The sequence below is a fragment of the Meles meles genome, chromosome 9, assembly GCF_922984935.1.
Source record: "Meles meles chromosome 9, mMelMel3.1 paternal haplotype, whole genome shotgun sequence".
Lineage (NCBI taxonomy): Eukaryota > Metazoa > Chordata > Mammalia > Carnivora > Mustelidae > Meles > Meles meles.
This window is the reverse complement of record NC_060074.1, coordinates 11,996,903-12,018,446: the sequence shown is the minus strand read 5'-3', so window position 1 is coordinate 12,018,446 and position 21,544 is coordinate 11,996,903. Positions and strand designations below refer to the sequence as shown.

At 37.8% G+C, this 21,544-nt stretch overlaps 1 protein-coding gene across 2 annotated transcripts; it reads left to right on the top strand.

Moving 5' to 3' along the window:
• Positions 1 to 33: 33 nt before the first annotated feature.
• TYW5 (tRNA-yW synthesizing protein 5) lies at positions 34 to 21,390 on the top strand. Of its 2 annotated transcripts, XM_046019279.1 has the most exons (8): positions 34 to 220; positions 5,297 to 5,451; positions 9,867 to 9,936; positions 12,827 to 12,871; positions 14,144 to 14,281; positions 16,211 to 16,298; positions 16,688 to 16,804; positions 20,280 to 21,390. In XM_046019279.1, exons 1-8 carry the CDS (start codon positions 143 to 145, stop codon positions 20,534 to 20,536), a joined length of 948 nt encoding a protein of 315 aa, XP_045875235.1. In that variant the 5' UTR covers positions 34 to 142; the 3' UTR covers positions 20,537 to 21,390. The 2 variants fall into 2 exon arrangements, with proteins under 2 accessions (XP_045875235.1, XP_045875236.1); XM_046019280.1 differs by lacking the exon at positions 12,827 to 12,871.
• The last annotated feature ends 154 nt before the right edge of the window (positions 21,391 to 21,544 follow it).

The following is a 21,544-nucleotide window of genomic DNA, read 5'->3' as shown; positions in this document are numbered from 1 at the left end:
CCCTCTCCGACCAGCCGAGCTCGCGCGTCCGCCGCTGCCGCGGGCCTTTTCTCCCCGGCTCGGGTTTCCGGGCGGACGGTATGCTGAGGGACGCGTCAGGCCAGGGTTTCCCGGACTTGGAAGAGGACTGGCGTGAGCCACCATGGCCTGGCAGAGTGTCCCGGTGCCTCGGCTTGAGGGCGTTTCGCAGGAACAGTTCATGCAGCACCTCTACCCACAGGTGAGCCCCTCTCTACCAGCTGGGCGGCTCCAGATTGGTTTCTTGAGACCCGGGGTATGGGGGGGAGGCCGCGGGCGGCTGAGGAATGTTGGTTGGCTCTGTGGCTAGGGGAGGGGGCGCCTGGGGGATGTCGAATGGCTCATCTGTTGAGTTTTCCGGAGAGAACAGCTCCACGTTTCTGGGGAGCAGGATGACAGCGGAGACCTGAGTGCGAGAAGCGGCTTGCTCACCGCGAAGAGTGGCTTCTCTGGGACTCTATGACGCTCTTTCCGTTACCATGGCAACGAAGGGAGCTTCCCCACCCCCACCCCATCTTGTTTCGGGTGTCCTGACGTTTAGAGGTTTCACCGCCCCGCTGGTGGCGCAAAAGGTGCCTGTTAGTCTCTTCGAGTTACTGGATTCAGAAGAGCGATTTTTCACTGCACTGAGCCGAAGGGGGAGCAGTAGGAATCCCTCGGGAAACTTCCACCGGTCTTGGATTCTAACGAACCTGGATTCTAGTTCAGGCACTGGAAGCTCTTATATGTGCAATTCGAACCTTTGTTCTTTAAGAGAAAACTCAAGGGGAAAGCATTAAAGAGAAGTCTTTCTATTTGCACTGCTTTGTAAGGGAACCCATACTTGAGAGAAACTGAGACTAAATAGCCCAGCAGGAATTTAAAGAAAAAGTAATCCACAAGGATATAGTTGGTATGCTTATGGTTGAACTCTCCTCTCTCCCCGCAATTTTACTGATATTTACAAGTAAGAGTACAGTTCTCAGTATTAAGGAAGCAGGAATGAAGTTTTTTTCTTCTAGGAGTTGGCAACCTACAGAGAGGATCTAAGCCTTCATTTATTTGTGGGTCTAATGCTGGATGGTCTGTTGTTGCATCACTGAGTTTCATAAACTGGAAAATTGCAAACAACACTCTTGTCACAATGTAGTAAAATTAGAAATTAATGAAATGGGAAAACAAGATCTTTCTACTTGGAAATACTAAAGAAAATCTACGAGGGGACATAGTCTTCATATTTTTAACATGTTTTAAGTGTGATAATACGTGCATGAGTAGATAGACCAGAAAAATAAAACCAAAAGTCTGGAGACCTGCATATATCCAGAAATAAATTTCCATTTATATGGATATTGAAGTATGTGATGAACGTGAGATGTTGAGAATCACTGGAGCAGAGGCATTTTAAAATAAATGATGCTGGGGCAACTGGATTGTCATTTAAAAAATGATAAAATTAGATTTATATCTGACACCATACACAAGAGTAATCTCTAAATGGATCAGAGATACACATATAAAAAAATGAAACTACACAGTAGTAGAAGAAAACATGGGTAAATTCCTCTATAATGTAGGTCTGTGAAAAGGCTTTCTAACTATGAAAATTCAGATGTAGTAAAAGATTAACATTTGAATACGTAAAATACAAGCTGGGAAAAAATATTGACAACGTGTTTCATAAAAGGGCCACAAAAGCCCGTGTATTTAAGAACTTTTAAAAGATAAAGGGCGGGGTGTGAAAGGCCAAAAATCTGATAAAATGTGAGCAGTTGACAAAAAAAAAAAAAAATCAAATGGCCTATAAGCATGAAAAGATGTTCAACTTTCCTAATAAGAGAACTTCAGGCCACATTGATGTGCCATTTCTTATCTATTATCGGCAAAAAATCAAAAGGCTGATTTTTAGCAATACTACTCTTGGTGAGGCTGTGAAGGAACTGGCACTCTCATACTTCATGCCAAGTGGTACAACCCTTGTGGAGGGGAATTTGGTATATCTAATGGAACTGTATATATGTTTATGATCCAGCCATCCTTTTAGGAGTTAACTTTGATGATTATAGCAAATAACCTAAAAAAAAAACTATGCGTAGGAGAGTGATTGATTAAATTACTCATTTACGCATGGTATACAAAGCTGTAAAAAAGAATGAGGGAGATTAGCTGAACTGATAGCAGTGATTTCCAAGATATGTTTTTAAATTAAAAATCATATTGCAAAAGAAAATATGTAACATGCCACCTTTTTGTGAAACAAGGGGAAACAAAGAAGTATATATGTTTTTGGTCTCTTTGAAAAAAAGACAAAAAACCAGGAATGATAAGCCAGAAATGAGACTGGTTATCTACAGCAGATGAGTGAATATGGGGTGTAAGAATGTGGCTGTCGTGACCCTTTTGTAGAGTTTCGACTTTTGGGATCCCATTGTTTTACCTTCTAAAGTAATAGTAATAATAAAATTAGCAACAATAATGATGATTGAAAAACCCAAAACTCGGGAGGAAGATAAGTAACCCAAGTCACTTTTGAACACAGTACATATTAAACAAACACTGAGCTGTAGTTAATAGACTTGCTTTTTTTTTTCTTTTTTTTTAAGATTTTATTTATTTATTTGACACAGAGAGAGATCACAAGTAGGCAGAGAGGCAGGCAGAGAGAGAGGAGGAAGCAGGCTCCTTGCGGAGCAGAGAGCCCGATGCGGGGCTCGATCCCAGGACCCTGAGATCATGACCTGAGCCGAAGGCAGCGGCTTAATCCACTGAGCCGCCCAGGCGCCCCAATAGACTTGCTTTTTATAGTGATGCTACTTAGCAATTGTGAAAGTACTTATTGTGAATTTATGTAATTTAATTAATTAAAGATGAATTAAAGATGAGGTTTCTCATTGTTAAGAGACAGGGGTTACAAATATATAAACAAAAATTGAAGATGAGTCTTATGATATAAGATTGGAATTGAGGTATCAGTATTAGAGGTATTATGGTTCATTCATACATCCATTAAGAGTGTGTGTGTGTGTGTGTGTGTGTATGTAGTATATATGTATGCTTGGAGAGAGAGATAAATAGATACGGTAGCTATATGATACATATAAATACATAGGTGGGGTGAGGGGCCGTGCTTATGCACACGCACGCATATTTGGGAAAAGGGGGAATGAGTATACAGACTTACAAATATTTCCTAGCTCTGTCCACTGAGAAGGCCTGGAAGTAATGATACCTCAATAGCAATGAACACCTCTAACACCCAGATCATGGTTTCTAAGTAGCATTCCCTTTAAAAGAAAGCAGAACTGCTTGAAGAAATGACTGTAGGGCTGGGAATGAAAGAGTATAAAAGGATTCTGGATTGTGGTGGGGGGTTTGCTATAAAATAAGGAAGTGTTCAGGTAAAAAATCACAAGAGCCAGCTTGATTTGGATCCTACTGGCTAAAGATAATTTGAGCATCAAAATTGTATCAGTAGATTATAACCAAGTGAATAAAATTAATAGGTGGAGATAAATTAGCTCATTTTGACATTAGCCAATTAATGTAGAGGATGATGGAGTTTTTAAAAGTCATAATTTTTGCCTTCATCATAACAATACTTAATTCAGGAATGAATTACGATTTGATCAAAATTAACACCATAAATAATAGGGCAGAATATCTTGTGCTGCCTGATGTGTTACACTGAGATGGACACAACATTGCTTCTTTGGTACATTCCTTCTAAAAATGCATTCCCCGGGGGCACCTGGGTGGCTCAGTCCTTAAGCAACTGCCTTCAGCTCAGGTCATGATCCCACGGTCGTGGGATCGAGCACCGCATCAGGCTCCCTGCTTGGCAGGAAGCCTGCTTTTCCCTCTCCCACTCTCCCTGCTTGTATTCCCTCTCTCGCTGTCTCTCTCTCTGCCAAATAAATAAATAAAATCTTTGGGGAAAATAAATAAATAAAAATAAAAATGCATAACCTGAATCCAACCATGAAAAAACATCAGATAAACTGAAATGGAAGGGCATCCTACAGAATAACTGGCCTATATTTTTCAAAAACATAAAGATCATGGAAGAATAAGGCTGAGGAACTGTTCAGATTAAGAGACATGGCAACTAAATGCAATGTGGTATCTCAGAAATAGGGGGAAAAACACTATAAGGGATAGCATTAGGATAGTTAGGAAAATTGGGGTACGGGCTGTGAAGTCGTAGTATTACATCAGTACTAAATGTAATTTTGATAACTACTCTGTGGTTATGTAAGAAAACGTCTTTGTTTTCGGGAAATACACTCCAGTTTCTGGAGATAAAGGAATATGTCTGCAACTTACTTAGAAGTAGTTAAGAAAAAATTTAATTATGTTTAATACTGTGTTCCTCTCTATGCACACATAGTGAGAGTGAGAGCAAATTATAAAGTAAATGGGGCAAATGTTAAATTAACAGTTGGTGAACCAGAGTAAAGGGTATGTGGGGGTTCTTTGTTCTTGCAACTTTCCACAACTTTGAAATAGTATCAAAATAAAAAATTACGAACAATATTTGACTATAAAATACAAATTTTAATAATCATTTATATTTTGTCATAAATAATGCTTGTGAAAATGCCTTTTTTTTTTTTTTTAAAGGTTGATTGATTTGAGAGAGACAGAGTAAGGTGAGGGTGGGGAGAGCAGAGGGAGAAAGAGTATCTTGAGCAGACTCCCCATTGAGCACTTGAGCCCAAATGTGGGGCTCAGTCCCGTGATACATGAGATCATGACCCGAGCTGAAACCATTAGTCGGATGCTCAACCAGCTGAGGCACCCAGCCACCCTGAAAATGCTTTAAATAATGTTCGGATTTCTGGTTCTCAGCTACTGATGGTACTGCTGTTGCATTTCGTTTGTTTTCCTAATGTTAAATTTTCATTCTAAGTATATTACATTGCTATTTTATAGCTTTATGCTTTATACATGCATTGTCGAAAGGTGTGAATTTGGGGCGCCTGGGTGGCTCAGTGGGTTAAAGCCTCTGCCTTTCGCTCAGGTCATGATCCCAGGGTCCTGGGATCGAGCCCCGCATCGGGCTCTCTGCTTGGCAGGGAGCCTGCTTCCTCCTTTCTCTCTCTCTGCCTGCCTCTCTCCCTACTTGTGATCTCTATCTGTCAAATAAATAAATAAAATCTTTAAAAAAAAAAAAAAAAGGTGTGAATTTGAGCATCTTAGGATCATTTCTAAATTGTTTTTTGTCTTTCTATGGCCAAATATAATTCCCGATATATTGTTTATTTTCCCTAATTTTTTGTGTGCTGTTCCTCTCTTACAGAGAAAACCCCTGGTGTTGGAAGGAATTGACTTGGGGGCTTGTACAAGCAAATGGACAGTGGATTACCTGAGCCAAGTTGGAGGGAGAAAAGAAGTAAAGATTCATGTCGCTGCGGTTGCCCAGATGGACTTCATTAGTAAGAACTTTGTGTATAGGTATTTTCTTCTGAGGTTTACTCTGGGACTACAAGTAACTTTTATTTTGAACCTTGCAGATATTTTTGTGTTATAAAGACTATATGGCATTTCACCTTTTGGCTACTTTGATATCGTCAGAGAATAGCTTTGTAATTTTTAAAGAATAGCTTTTAAAAGACATGAATTCTGACTTTACAGAGTTAAATAAGAACATTTTCAAAGACCATTTTTTTCAAATAGGGTATATGGCTGAAAGCTTTGGAGCTATGGAAGGAACTGGATTTCTGTAACTGGAGTTAGAGTGCCTCTAACATTGGGTGTGCTATCCTCACTCGTGCAACTTTAATTAATAGATCCTACCTCGTTAGTATTGTTACAGAGTAATGAACTCTAAAGTTTTCCCTCATAACCTATTCTGATTTTTAATGCTCTTATTTTTAGTAGATTTTCTAATTCATAATTGTGACAGATACATAAGCCATGTTTTCTTTTTCTGCCCTCTTCAGAAATAAAGGACAGGTAGTTGCTATGTTTGATACAGTTTTTCATCAACTTGGAAGCTTTAAAAAAAAAAAAAAATCACACTAAATTTTCTCTTTGGACAACATAACCTTTAATACTTTTAATTTCCCTTGTGGTTGTCATTTTATGCTTTGGGATGTCTTAAAAGTAAAAAAGATGGTTAAACACTGCTGAATGTCCAAACTTGAAAGTTTTAAATGTTGTAATCTTATAAATACATTACTTATTCCCATGTTTCATTAAAAATGCTAAAAAACAAATTATATTCTGAGCATGTGCAGTTTCCAGCAAATTCAGTCTATTGAGAAACCATGTAGTTCACAAAAGAGTGATTTTTAAAGAAAGGTGGTTCTCACTGTTCGTTCCAGAGTTTAGAGATGAGTTAAACAGAGCTTCTAATGTCCAGAGCCATTCCTTTCTCATTAGAGTTTTCCAGGCTCATATAGCAGCTTGCCAAAGCATTTCTTAGTTTTTGATCCTTTGAATATTCACCATTATAGTTTTGGTTTTTAATAGGCCGTGAATTGAATTTAATTGCCGTAAGTTTTTCTAAGTGTAAGAACTTTTCATTTTTTATTAAATCAAAAAGGTGGAAGAAAGTGCTGGAATGGTGAACATTTTTAAGCCAGCAGTTAATGATGTTTATTTTCCAGAGAGTCCAAAGCCATAACAAGTGGGTATTGAAACTTCATCTTGAATTGCTTTGCTGTTTTGTCATGTTCCATAAACTTTTCAAAACTTGTTTTTGAATCACATACATTATGTAATAGTTCCTATCCCAGCTTTCTTTAAGCCTTTCACTGGAGCTACTGAAGAGTTGCAAGATTATTTTCTTAGTGCAAGAAAAAAATAGATTTAGTCATTGTTGGCAGTTACCAGGGAGTAGGAAAGAAGGGAGGCATCTAGGTCAGAAAGAGTCTAGAGGGAAGGAATCCTACGCACATAAATCATTGTTATCACTTCTGTTCCAGGATGCATTTCTGCTTGCTTAAATATTTGAAGAGCAATACATTTCCAGGTTTTAGCTTTTACTTCTTTCTTCTTGGTGGCTCTCAGAATCGGGGTACTATGAGTGAGAGGAGTATTGTGTGGTAAAAGAATACTGTTGGTATTCTTATGGTCATGGATTTAAAGAATAAATCAGTTTGACTCTTAGAGCTTTAATTGCTTCTGTCTGTCACATCATCCAGTCCCTTTCATCATCCTGCTCTTATTATTTATTATACTTTTATTAATCCTGATCTTGATTTTGCAAAGCAGCCTTTTGCAAATGGTAAACAGGACAGTGGAGATTTTTTTTTCTTAATGTTGGTAACTGCTTTTGTCCTGCGGAAGGGTACATTACCATTGTTGGTAATGCCACCATTTGTCCTTTACTGAGCGCTTACTATATATCAAGTACTGTGCCATGCATCCTAGATCATATATTAGTCATTTAATTTAGAAAGTCTGTGAGGTAGTTTTTTGTTTGTTTGTTTAGTTTTCAGTAATTATACAATTGAGAAAATGGAGGTTTAAAAACATTAAGTAACGTACCCAAGACCATATAGCTTGAAATAATGGAACCAAATTTGTACCCAGATTTGCCTGACTCCACAGAACCCATGATCTTAACCAGTCCAGACAGATGGAACTTAAATGGCAAATGTCCTTCTTTTGGAAACATGCATGGGATAGATTAAATCCTTGAGTCTAAGGAATTCCTAATTCCTACCTCATTTCCTCGTCTCTTAGCTTTGCTTCTACAGCTCTGACAGGCGCCATTACCCAAGGGAAGAAACTGCTGAGAGCACTCAAGGTCTGCTTCTCTGGGTTGAATTACTCTGTCTGCCCTGTTCTTAGAAAGGTCTTGAAACGCTTCAGAGTTTTCAAGTAGTATCTAGGACAAAGATAAGCCAAGGCAACTGTACCAAATAAGGGATAGCTCTGGACCCGAGAGGCTTTCATATTTTCCTCAAACTCTTCAGAGTTGCTTTAGTGGGAATGAAGGGTTTGTGACGAGGTAAGAGATGGGAAACATTGCATAGAAGGATGCCAAGTAAATTTGTTGATAAAATTAACTAGAAACTGTGGCAGCAAATTGGTCTTCAGGTGGCAGACTCCTTCCTTCTCTCCTGCAGTGCTCACTCTTACACATAATCATCAGCCATGTCCTCACGTTCAGATTGACATTCACACCCACGGGACCCACTAGTCCATAATCTGGCATCAGATTCACTTAGCTTTACACAGGAATCCACTTTCTAGCAGTATAGTATCAGTGGGAGTCCTTACACTGATCCAGGAGCCATTTTTTGGTTCACCAAGTGACAGCGTAATTACAAGGGAACAAGACTGTAAAGATGGGTACAGAAACACCTTGGCTAAATTAAGCCACATAATCCATAGAAACCAATGACATGAAATGGCCCATGAAATTTAGCTTCTAGGTTCCTCCAAGGGAGAAACTCAATGACAAGAGTTACACCACACAGTGAAGCCATATCTTTTGCTTCTTAACAAATATTTATAATCCACTCATCAGCCTTTCAGTTCAGACATAGTTCATCAATTAGGGTCATTTTTTTTTTTTAAGATTATTTATTTATTTATTTGACAGACAGAGATCACAAGTAGGCAGAGAGAGAGGAAGGGAAGCAGGCTCGCTGCTGAGCAGAGAGCCCGATGTGGGGCTCGATCCCAGGACCCTGAGATCATGACCTGAGCCGAAGGCAGAGGCTTAACCCACTGAGCCACCCAGGTGCCCCTATCAGGGTCATTTTTTACAACAAACAATGTTAACTGATATCACAGGTGACATTCTACATTTATCTTAACCCATCAGGTTTCTACAAAAGCATTGCTAGGAAAAGGTAACCCCAAGGTCATCTTCTTACAGAGGAAAAAGGGTTTTTGTTAACCCTTTCTCCCCACTTCCTCAGTACAGAGTTCAAATGGAAAGATATTTGGTGGTAAGAGTGAAAAGACTAAAAGAAAAAAAAGAGAAAAGACTTCTGCTCTTAATCAGAGGTTTGGAGGCTGGAGTGCAGTGAGGGTTAGGGGGGAGGCTTTTGACCCAGATGCTTTTTAGGACGTCATTGTGTTGGTGTTACTGTTACCAACTTCAGGTCAGGGTCAGTACTTTTGCTTCTAGGGTGGTAAAGAGACAGGACAGGACCCAGAGAAATGGTAGCCCTCCGGGCTCAAGAGTGACATAAAAGGAAACGAACTGCTTCTGTGATGTTCTGCCCTGTTTACCACAAGGGAAGGAGATAGCCATTTGAACAGAAATAATGAAGAAGAATAAAACTTGGTCACTTCCCTGAATTCTCCTTGAGGTATTCCTCAGAAGACTTCAGATGACAGAGTGGTGAAGGAGAGTGAGAGCAGTGCTGTGGGCTTCTGTTTCACTACAGTGAAACGGAACAGTGTAGTTACCGCTACAGTGGTAGTGCCAAAAGGCAGGAAGATCAGTGAGAGAGTGAGGACTTGATCTTACTGGACCATTTGCCTGGGGCCTCTTCCAAATGGGCACTTTGTAGTTTGTCCCATTCCACAGTCATAAGACTTGTTTTGCCATGACACTTGACGTAGCACATTTGAAAGTTTGTGTATTTCCAGCGGTAACTGGATACCACAGAAATATTTTGATTGGATTGGATTGTGTTGACATAAGAAGGACTCATCTGTCCCAAAGATTTAAAAGTCCTTAATTTTTGAAACTGTAATTTTAGACAATTAGGTCAAATAGGCATGCTGCTAAATGATAAATGAATTTTGACAATTTAGAATTCCACATAATAGGTTATGATAAAATTATGGCTATTATAAAACAGCAGAGCATATACAACTGCAACAGGCCTAGATGTATAGTGATAAGGGTATTTACTCGTTGATTTATTGAGTCCAAGGCTTTTTTGTCTTTATTTCAGGACTTTACCTTTTGATAAGTTGGTTCAGAGGGCAGCTGAAGAAAAGCATGAAGAATTCTTTATTTCAGAGGTAACTGATTTGAACCTATTTTCTTTAGAAAACATTAATGTGTATATGTTAGGTGGATTTTCTTATACAAGAATGTTACAGCTCTTATACAAGAGCTGTGGACTTTTCTGAGAGCTATTTTTAAGGTTTAACTGTATATGCCAGTAGATCTAGTCTTGCTATTTATTCGATCTCAAACCTTGGCCAAATTATTTTTCTGTGCCTCAGTATACTCACCTATAAAATGGGAACAGTTAAAGTACCTATTTAATAAGGTTTCTGTGACAGTTAACTAAATAAAATCTGTAGAATACTTAGCACAATGCCTGACATGTAGAAACTACTCCCTAAATGTTAGCGATTAATCATATTTTCTTTGAATATGCTTTGTTCTGAGGTGCCTGGGTGGCTCAGTCAGTTAAGCGGCTGCCTTGGGCTCAGATCACGATCCTGGGGTCCTGGGATTGAGCCTTGCATTGAGCTCCCTACTCAGCAAGGAGCCTGCTTCTCCTTCTGCCTCTGCCTGTTGCTCCCCCTGCTTGTGCACTCTCACTGTAAAAAAAAAAAGAAAGAGAAAATGCTTTGGTCTGATGTGCGAAGTTCAAATGCCAAAGGAGAACTTTATTTTCATATCTTATTGACCGTTAGACTACTTTTATATTTTATTATTATTATTATCAATGTGACTTCTGTTATATTTGCTGTATTTGTTCAGGATTAAATGCAGAAGAATTCTACTTATTTACATTATAATCCAGTTTTAAAGAATTCAATTTAAATAGCTTGAGATAAAACATTTGAGGCTTATATATGTATTTTTTAAAAATTCACTTTTATCTCAAAATCACATTTTAAAAATGAACTGCTTTTTAAGCTTTGAATAAAGCTGTTGTCTGCATTCGAGCCAGTTGGGCTGGTGGCCAGTTTGGTAGTGACAGGTGGTGCCTGCTCACAGTTGTCTCAGCAGGTAGTGGTTACACTAGATGACCACGAAGATGTGATTCTGTGGTATGATTAGATTGTCTCCTGAAACTGATTCCATTAACTCATAGTGTTAATGGAATCAGTTAGTCAGATACCTGAACTCAACAGTGTATATTCTTTTATATACTTTCCATAATCTTTAGACATAAATCCTTTATCTTGTCTCTGTTTCTTTTACTTCGCTTGACATTTCATGGCTATTTAAATCTGTGCTGCTCATTACATTACCCTTGGACAGGAACGTTCCAAAGGGCAACTGACTGTACAGGTATATTCACATCTTAAAATGATGGAAGTATGTCAATAAGATGAACATAGACTGTCAGTTCAGTCTTCCAGGAAGCAGGTGTTAAGATGGAATTAGGACTGCCGATAGGTTTGTTGGAGAATAATACCTCTGAAAGGAAAGAGGGGGATTGGGTAGGGGGAAGCTCTCAGACAGTGACATAGATCTAATGGGCTCTGCCAGCTCACGTTGGAACTCCTAAGCAAAGACTGCCTGTTAGAGGAGTCTCGTGTGGTTGGCAGTGTCTAAGCCTTTCATGTCTTGCTCAGTCATCGGTTGCGGCTACCCCAAGAAGAGCCTGACCTTGAAAGGCTGAGGGGGACCTGAAAGAATTAATAGCTGGAGGCCATAAGATAATCACACTCTTTGCAACTACCGATGAATTCTTTCTTGAAGGGGTTCTGAGCAGTGCACCTCTGTGTCTGCCCGATGAGTTGGGTTTTTTTGCTGTTTTTTTTTCCCCCCAATCCTGATACATTAGAACTGGTAGAAAACTTTTAGAATTTTGAAGAACATACTTTGAAACCTATTTAGCCAATAATGAATTTATAGAAATTATTTGGTACTGCTTAAAAATATAAAACCACTGGATCTGAGAATAGAGTTAAATTTTTGGTCCTAGATTTATAATATGTTGTTAAGGTAAATAACAGGGATTTTTGAACGTCGTGTTACAGCGGTCAGTGCAGGTATCAAAGAGGCAGAATTCTTGAGTTGGATTGCCCTTGTGCTTGACCCAGTATCTCAGTTCTCTCACTCCTTAGAGGAAATGCAAACAACAGTAGTGTTTTATAATTCAAACGGTTCCCTCTTATAGCTACTCAGTGAAGGTCAGTGGGCAGTTTTTTTACGTATCAGCATAAATGTACTACTCCGAAATGACTTTTTTTTTTGAAATGACATATTTCTTTTTTTTTTTTTTTTTTTTAAAGATTTATTTATTTGACAGATAGAGATTACAAGTAGGCAGAGAGGCAGGCAGAGAGAGAGAGAGGAGGAAGCAGGCTCCCAGCCAAGCAGAGAGCCCGATGCGGGGCTCGATCCCAGGACCCCGGGATCACGACCCGAGCTGAAGGCAGAGGCTTTAACCCGCTGAGCCACCCAGGCGCCCCGAAATGACATATTTCTAATTCGTACATGAGCTGACTGTAAAGGATTTGCCTGGAGAATTTATATGTCCGTGGTATATAAAATCAGAATTTTAACCTGATAAAATGCAACGCTCCAGATTTTTAAAAAATGTATTACTGAAAGAATAATTATCCTATTTATCGTCTGCTCTACATTTGCATTATATTAACACGTTTGTTATTGGCCTCAACAATACCTTGAGATCATGTATGTTTTACAAATGAGAATTCTTTTAAGTCTTACTGTTAAGAGTCTTAATAATTTAAAGTCTAAATTAAGCATTGTGTTGCTTTTCATATTTATGTAATATCTTGTGGATCCAGTCATTATTACACACAGCCTATAAAGACATTTCTTCATATGGCCACCAGAGAGCATTAGTAGAAAGGGTAAGAAGACAGAAGTGTTTCAGAAACAACTGGGTTAGATTTTAAAACTCATTTCCTTCCATCTTTACTTTCTATTATTTTTACGTGAATATTTATGTTACTTTTCTTTGGGATGTTTAAGGATGAGAAGTACTACTTACGGTCGCTTGGGGAAGACCCTAGAAAGGTAAGAATTGTGAATGTAAAACAAAGGCTTAACACCTAATGGATGTGTATATTTAAACTGGCACTGCGGTTTTTATACTTATTGCCTGACATATGACCTGTTTCTTCTTTTTCCCGTTCTTTTCTCAATGATTTCTGCCCCCGAATAAGAAGTAAAATTATTAGGGGGTGTCTGGGTAGCTCAGTCAGCTGAGTGGCCAACTCTTGATTTTGGCTCAGGTTATGATCTCACGGTCCTGGGATCAAGCCCTGAGTTAGGCTGTGCACTCAGCATTGAGTCTGCTTGAGGATTTTCACTCTCTCTCTCTGCCCTTCCTCTGCCCCTCCCCTGCTTGCATGCATGTGCTCTTGCTCTCTCTCTCTCTCTCTAAAATAAATAAATGAATCTTTAAAAGAAGAAAAGAAGTAAAATTATTAAAAGTTGATTAGTTTTTAAGTAGGACCATAGTATCTTAGTATTTAAAGTCATCTCCTCTAGTCTCAACACAATTAAAACATCCTTTCTACTATATTTTACAGATCACCATTTAGCTAATAAAATGTAATCTAAATTAATTATTAACGTACTGAATAATTCACTGAATAATACAAGCTTTGACATGTATTCAGAGTCAAATTAATATGGTGCAGTGTTAGGGAATGGTCCCTAAAATGATAAAGTAAGATTCTGTTTTTACCTTTTTCTGTTTCCATTTAGTTCTTTAACTTCTTTTAGCCTCTTCCCTTAGTAAAACCTACAAGTTTTACATAGTTGATAACGTTCCAGTGGTTGACTGCTAAATTTTAAATCATTATTGGAGTACATGGCAAGTATATGATTGTCGTCTAAATAGGAAGAAACTACTAACGAAGCAGGTTAAGCTTTACCATCCTAATGGCATTGAGTCTGCAGTCTGCTACATGGTCTGTTATTCCTTCATTTGAAAGTTCATGTGTTGGGCGCCTAGGTAGCTCAGTGGGTTAAGCCTCTGCCTTCAGCTCAGGTCATGATCCCTGCCTCTGCTCGGCAGGGAGCCTGCTTCCTCCCCTCTCTCCCTCTGCCTGCCTCTCTGCCACTTGTGATCTCTGTCAAATAAATAAATAAAATCTTTAAAAAGAAAAAGAAAGCTCATGTGTTGACTGTGGTCCCTTACTAGTATTTACAGCAGTGAACAGAGTTTTACCCCATTCCTCCTTAATACCAGGGGATCTGATGGTAGCCTGAGGTAAAACAAGTATTATACAAAATATTGCATTTATTATTAAAATTCTTACCATGTTTCTCTCCATGCAGGATGTTGCAGATATCAGGAAGCAGTTTCCTTTACTGGAAGGAGATATAAAGTTTCCAAAATTTTTCAAGGAAGAGCAGTTCTTCTCCAGTGTTTTTCGAATTAGCTCACCAGGATTACAACTTTGGACCCACTATGATGTATGCTACGTAAATGAGAAATCTGAAGCTACAGTAGATAATTTAGCCTTTAGAGACATAACATTTACAGTTTCAACTTTCTGTAGACTACCCTAAAGATCTTGGAGACATAATTTGCTGAAATATGAGATTTGAAAACGGGTGCTCTGCAGTTTGGTGATATGGGATAAATTATTTAATGCCGTAGCCTAGTTAGTGTCTCACATTTGCATTGCTCTGTGGTAATGTTCTTGATTTGTTATATTTTGTGTGTGTTAAGTTTTATGAAGTGGATTTTGAGTATGTGAAAAATGGCCATCAGATGAGGGGGAAAGTTGTACAAGTAGAAAAAGCACTAAGGTTGTAACAATGAGGATGTGGAAATGACACACGTAACTCGATGGAACTATTATTGAAGAGAAAGGCAGAAGTTTGTGGAAAGCCATTTCCAGGTATAAGAATCTGGGGATCTCTGAAGGCCTTAGGTTATACATCCCTTGAGAATGTGAAATGTCCACTGTATTTGTTGAGCAGCAAGATGTATAGAATATTGTCCTTGATCATTTACTTTATGGTATTATAATTTTACTTGCTTAAATATATGCATATAAATATTTTAAACACATTAAAAGTATAATGTGTATGGTTTGGTATTGGGTAGAGAAATATAGGAAGCTAAAGCAATAAAACAATACCTAATAGGTTTCTGAAGATAATTTTTTTTAAAAAACTCTAAATCAAGCTATATTAAGTTTTATGTTATAATTCAGCAGAGGGCCTCTTGGGAGGATTTTAACATCATAACTATTAAATGAGATAAATTCTTAGCTTATTTTTTAAAGGTTTGCATAAATGATATAGTGAAAAAATAATGTGGTAACTTAAATAGATTTTTAATTGTATTGTGTGACTTAAGTTTTAACTAGTATCACTTTTATCTAGATTTATAATAGAATTCTATACAGCTTTTCTTACATTAAAAATAAGTCAAAGGCATGCTTATTATGTAGTTAAGGTTTACATAAGAAAAAGGTTAGTAATGAAAAGTGCTTAGGTAGAAGTGATATATAATTATGAATATATTTTGCTTATTAGTATATATTTTAATTCCTTGGCTAAGAATTACAAATCTCTGCCTTTTAACATTTTCCACAAAGCACCCTTATGTGTGCAGAAATAGTTAAGATTACTCCATTAATAAGTACATCAAGAAAATTTGCTAGGTTATAATCCTATAGAAATAATTTAGAAATGAAGATGCCCGCAAATAAATTATGGTTGCCCATATATTTTTAAAAAGTCTTAATTAATGGTTGATTACAGCAGTTACTTTGTGTGGTTTTCCCAAGGTCTAACTACCTTGGCAAAAGGTAGTTATTTCCCAAGTGCTTTCAATCTGTTGCCTGATGTTGGCTATATAGCATTCCTTGAGAGATAAGTAAGAACTAACCGAGGAGAGCCCTCCCTGTCAGAATGGTGGGGCAGGGGCAAATAGTGCTCAGATTTCCTGATGGCTTGCCAGGCTTTTCCATTTTAAGGCGGTGCTGCAGGAACACCTTTTTTTTTTTTTTTAAAGATTTTATTTATTTATTTGACAGATAGAGATCACAAGTGGGGAGAGAGGCAGGCAGAGAGAGGAGGAGGAAGCAGGCTCCCTGCCAAGCAGAGAGCCCGATGCGGGGCTCGATCCCAGGACCCTGGGATCATGACCTGAGTGAAAGGCAGAGGCTTTAACCCACTGAGCCACCCAGGCGCCCCAGGAACACCTTTAATAAAGGTACAGCTGTATTTACAGTACAAATGTTTGCATTGTTAGAACATTACTAAAAGTGTTTTAGATAATGTGAGTCAAGTCTTTAGGATTTACATTTAACTGTTTGGAATATACCATTGGTTCTGTTTATTTAAATTTTAGATATTGCTTATCCATAAGTTCTTATTGTCCTTCAGGTCATGGATAACTTCTTAATACAAGTGACAGGGAAAAAGCGTGTTGTGCTCTTCAGTCCTCGAGATGCCCAGTATTTATATTTATCAGGTACTTTTCTTTTAAGTTTATATTTCTAAAGTCTAGTCTGTTCAGTTACACCTTTTGGAAAACTTCTTTATTTTCATAGAAAAACGTCTAAGGGCTTCTTTCTAATTAAGAAGTATTTGTGTTCTCCACGTGTGCATATGTAATGATAGGCTATATGAACAATGAAATTTTCAGGTGTTCTTAATTATAGTACATGAATGTCAGTAGTCATAAAGGATGGATCATTGAAAATCATCTTAGGTTTCAGGAGAATAGTAACTGTTCTCACATTGTGGATACAATAAATCATTGTACAGAAAAGAATACATTTTCAAGTCTATATTTGTGGTTACCTTTTAAGAAATGCTAACTTTGCTTACTCTATATTATTCTTTTTTGGAACTTTTAAGGTACTAAATCAGAAGTGCTGGATATAGATAACCCAGACTTAACTAAATATCCACTGTTTTCCAAGGCTAGAAGGTATGAATGTTCCCTGAAAGCTGGAGATGTATTATTCATTCCTGGTAAGATTTCTAGACCTCATTCATTTCCTTTTTATAAAATCTGTGCTCTGTCACTCATCCGTTACATGACTTTTTGAGTACAAAAATGTATGTTACATGTATTCTGTCCTATACAAGTTGGTTTTTATATACAGCTGTGTATGTGTGTTTAAAGTATGCTTGAGCAAATTTTTTTTTTTTTTTTTTAAGATTTTATTTATTTATTTGACAGACAGAGATCACAAGCAGGCACAGAGGCAGGCGGGGGCAGGGGAAAGTAGGCTCCCCACCGAACAGAGAGCCCGATGCTGGGCTCAGTCCCAGGACCTGAGATCATGACCTGAGCCAAAGGCAGAGGCTTAACCCACTGAGCCACCCAGGCGCCCTGCTTAAGCAAATTCTTATAAAATTTACAATCTTGCTTTTCAAAGGCAATCTATAATATAACATTACACTCTTAAGTTATGTTGTTAAATGACATCAAACAAGTTATTTTATAACTGGGAAAAAATTACACCTTGTTGTTCTTTTTAATCATTTCTAAAATATTTGCATATTGGGATGCCTGGGTTGCACAGTGGACTAAGCATCCGACTCTTGTTTGGCTCAGGTCCTGATCTCAGGTTTGTGAGATTAAGCCTCACATTGGGCTCTGCACTCAGCACAGAGCCTCCTTAAGACTTTCCCCTCCCTCTCTCTGTCTCTCTAAAATAAATAAGTAAATCTTAAAAAAAAAAAAATTGCATATTTAGAACTAAGTCACTTAAGTATTTGCCAAGAAATGGTAAATGTATTTCAAAGCCAAAACAGATTAGAGATTTTATTAAATATCAAATTGTTATAATCCAAACACCTATGATGTCTTATGTGTGCATTATTTTCTAGGGTCTGAATTAGTATCACTTAATTTCTTTGTACAATAAATAGGTTTTCGTTTTTAGTAATTAGTGATGTAATGAACATCTATAATTATTCAAAAGTGAATACCTTAAGATTATAAAAACCATAATTAAGATTAAAGGAATGTGTTAACAAATTCTGTTTGTATAGTCACATTTCTCACATTTAAGTTAATACATTTTTAAACATTTTTTTTTATTTTTTTATTTTAAAGATTTTATTTATTTATTTGACAGACAGATCACAAGTAGGCAGAGAGGCAGGTAGATAGGAGGAAGCAGGCTCCCTGCTGAGCAGAGAGCCCGATAGGGGACTCAATCCCAGGATTCCGGGATCGTGACCTGAGCTGAAGGCAGAGGCTTTAACCCACTGAGCCACCAGGCTCCCCAAGTTAATACATTTTTAATCATTAATACCTCACTTGGGTGGCTCAGATGAAATAAGCGTCTGCCTTCAGCTCAGGTCATGATCTTAAGAGTCCTGGGATGGAGCCCCATGCCTGGCTTCCAGCTCAGCGGGGAGTCTGCCTCTCCGCCCTCTCCCTCTGCCCCTTTGTTTGTGCTCGCTCTCTCTTTCAAATGAATAAATAAAATTTAGGGGAAAAATACCTCTTTTTCAGTGACAGAATTAAGAAAAAAAGTATTAATAAAAATATGATCCCATTTGGGGCTATATGATAAATTACTTGAGGATAAGGAACTATATTTTAGCAATCTTTGTATTCTCCAAGGGGCCTGATACAATGTCTTTAACATAATTGATTGTCTATAAAAATTCGATACATTAATTTCTTATTCTGATGTTTTTTACAAACAGTCAACACACTAGTCTTTAAATCCATTAGTATTTCTTAAATTTTTTGGTTTCGTATCTTCAGAGAATGGTTAAGAGCTATGCAGTTTCTCTTATTCTGTATAAAACTTAAAAAAAAAGCCAGAAATACTTAACATTTGCATATATTTTGAAATAAAAGCAAAACCCCCATCTTTGCATTTAAATTTAACAGAATGGTTAGCTTTTTTCCTGTTACACTGAATGAGGAAAAAGATTCTGAAAGAGAATAGTTAAGATTAAATCCATGTTTGAAACTAGTTTTGCAAATCAAAATATTTTAAGCTTTTGTTTTTCTTAGAGCACTCTTAGAATGAGTTTGTTTCTAAAATTTAGCATCTTGTAAATCTTACTTTCTCCCATTCATAAGATTAAACATTTTTTGACGTGACTAGTATTTTTTTTTTAAGATTTTATTTATTGGGGCGCCTGGGTGGCTCAGTGGGTTAAAGCCTCTGCCTTCAGCTCAGGTCATGATCTCAGGGTCCTGGGATCGAGCCCCTCATCAGGCTCTCTGCTCAGCAGGGAGCCTGCTTCCCTTCCTCTCTCTGCCTGCCTCTCTGCCTACTTGTGATCTCTGTCTGTCAAATAAATAAATAAAATCTTAAAAAAAAAAAAAGGGGGCGCCTGGGTGGCTCAGTGGGTTAAGCCGCTGCCTTTGGCTCAGGTCATGGTCTCACGGTCCTGGGATCGAGTCCCGCATCGGGCTCTCTGCTCAGCAGGGAGCCTGCTTCCCTCTCTCTCTCTGCCTGCCTCTCTGTCTACTTGTGCTCTCTCTCTGTCAAATAAATAAATAAAATCTTAAAAAAAAAAAGATTTTATTTATTTATTTGAGAGAGAGTACTGGGGCTTGGGGGCAGAGGGAGAAGGAGAAGCAGACTCCGCACTGAGCAGGGAGTCCCACTCAGGGCTCCATCCCAGGACCCTGAGATTATGACTTGAGCAGAAGGCAGATCAGATGCTTAACCGACTAGCCACTCAGGTGCCCCATTTACATTCCTAGTATTTCGTCTTGGTTATATTGTGATGTTGCTTTCATATTCCTATAGCACCTATAGTCTGAAAACATTTCAACTCAATTGAAAACAAAGAAACAAACGTTCTAGAGGAAGTGAAAAATTAATTAGCTATATCGTATGGTAGTTTATTCATCTTCTCCACCACCAAAATATTTGCTTTAGTTTTATATACTTACTGTACAGGAGTCGAAAGAAATATGACATTCATAATTGCATTCCAAGTAGAAGTATAAAACTAAGGAGGCTACAATGAGTGTAAAATTAAGCAAGTTAGAAAACCAAATGCAGCTTGAGTGGGACATCCGAGAACAAAAGTATTGTGCGGAAGCAGAAAAGGTCAAAGATACTCTTCAAATAATTGAAATGTTCTGTGTACAAAAAGTAAACACTTTTAATGTGGTTGTATGACTCAGGAAGTGTAAACAAGTAACACAAAACATAGCCCCAAATTACAGAACTACAAAACAAATATAACTTTATTATGTCTTTCAAGTTAAAAGGAAAAAGTGCTGTTTCCAAAGGTTTTAAAAGTAGGGTTATGTTATTGACACTTTAAATTGGTTGGCAATTCATAAAAGTTAAAATGATTCTGTTAAAAGCTGGGAGTGTGCTAACGAAGGGATCTAGTTACAAGAATTTTGCATTGGCTATATGCAATTTGTGATATTTCGCTGACATTTTGGTTTTTTTTTTTTTTTACTCTAGGTTTTATTTTTAACTTTTTTTTTTCTTTAAACTTTCTCCAGCTTTATGGTTCCATAACGTGATTTCTGAAGAGTTTGGAGTGGGAGTGAATATCTTTTGGAAGCACCTTCCATCTGAATGCTATGATAAAACAGATACCTATGGAAACAAAGATCCTACGGCAGCATCAAGAGCTGCACAAATTTTGGACAGAGCTTTAAAAACACTGGCTGAATTACCAGAGGAATACAGGGACTTCTATGCACGGCGAATGGTCTTACACATTCAAGATAAAGCCTATAGCAAAAACTTGGAGTAAATAGTAAAGTGAATGCAATGAATATAAACTTTTAAATACAGTTCAGCTCAAATACTGGAAAAATATTACCACATATAAATTATTTTTTAGAAGATTCATTCCTTGTTACAATAGGAAGGAAAAGCCTGAGATTTGTAGATTAAATAAATATGAATTGGTGTTTATGTGGTTTCTATTTAATACAGATTGTTATGGTTCAAAGACTGCTATCCTTGGTGGGACCACTCTAGCTTTCAGATGCAAATAACTGAAAATCCAACTGAAAATGACTTAATAAAATGTATTGAATCATTATACATGAAGTCTGCTAATAGAATGGGGCTTTAGTATTTCTGATCCAGTGATTTAGTGGTATCACCAAGAGCCCCTAGTTTTTTTTCTCCCATTTTCAGCTGCAGCATTGGCATCATCCTAAGGCTGGCTACCCTTGTGGCCATGGGATGATTGCCAATAGCAGTTTGAGCCACGTGCGTCTTCATTTACATGCAGTGCAGGAGTCCAAGGGCCTTCCCTTAATATGCAAAAGCTTTCCCAGGATTTGCCACCAAATCCTTGGGTCTCATTGGTTTAAAGTAGCTTAGACCTATCCATCCCTGACCCAGTCACTGGGAAAGGATATGGAATAACCCTTAGTCCAGCTGGTTCTCTAGGAGATTAGAATGTTCTTCCTCTGAGGCACATGGGGTATGTGGGGACAGCATGGGTAATTTTTTAAATCAGGATTCAGATTAGGGAAGAAGGTGAACAACCATTATCTACTACATTTGTCTTTTAAATTTTTTATTTTTTTTAAAGATTTTATTTGATGGAGAGAGAAAGTACAAGCAGGGGGAACAGCAGGGAGAGGGAGAAGCAGGCTCCCTGCTGAGCAGAGAGCCTGACATGTGGCTCCATCCCAGGACCCTGGGATCAGGACCTGAACTGAAGCAGACATCTGTATAACCAACTGAGCCACCCAGGCACCCCCTTTTGAGCTTTTTTTTTTTTTTTTTAAATATTTTATTTATT

Coding starts and splice junctions, on each gene's coding strand:
- TYW5 (XM_046019279.1), top strand. CDS start 143: ATGGCCTGGCAGAGTGTCCCGGTGCCTCGGCTTGAGGGCGTTTCGCAG. Junction 221..5,296: donor TGCAGCACCTCTACCCACAG/GTGAGCCCCTCT, acceptor CCTCTCTTACAG/AGAAAACCCCTGGTGTTGGA. Junction 14,282..16,210: donor AACTTTGGACCCACTATGAT/GTATGCTACGTA, acceptor ATTGTCCTTCAG/GTCATGGATAACTTCTTAAT.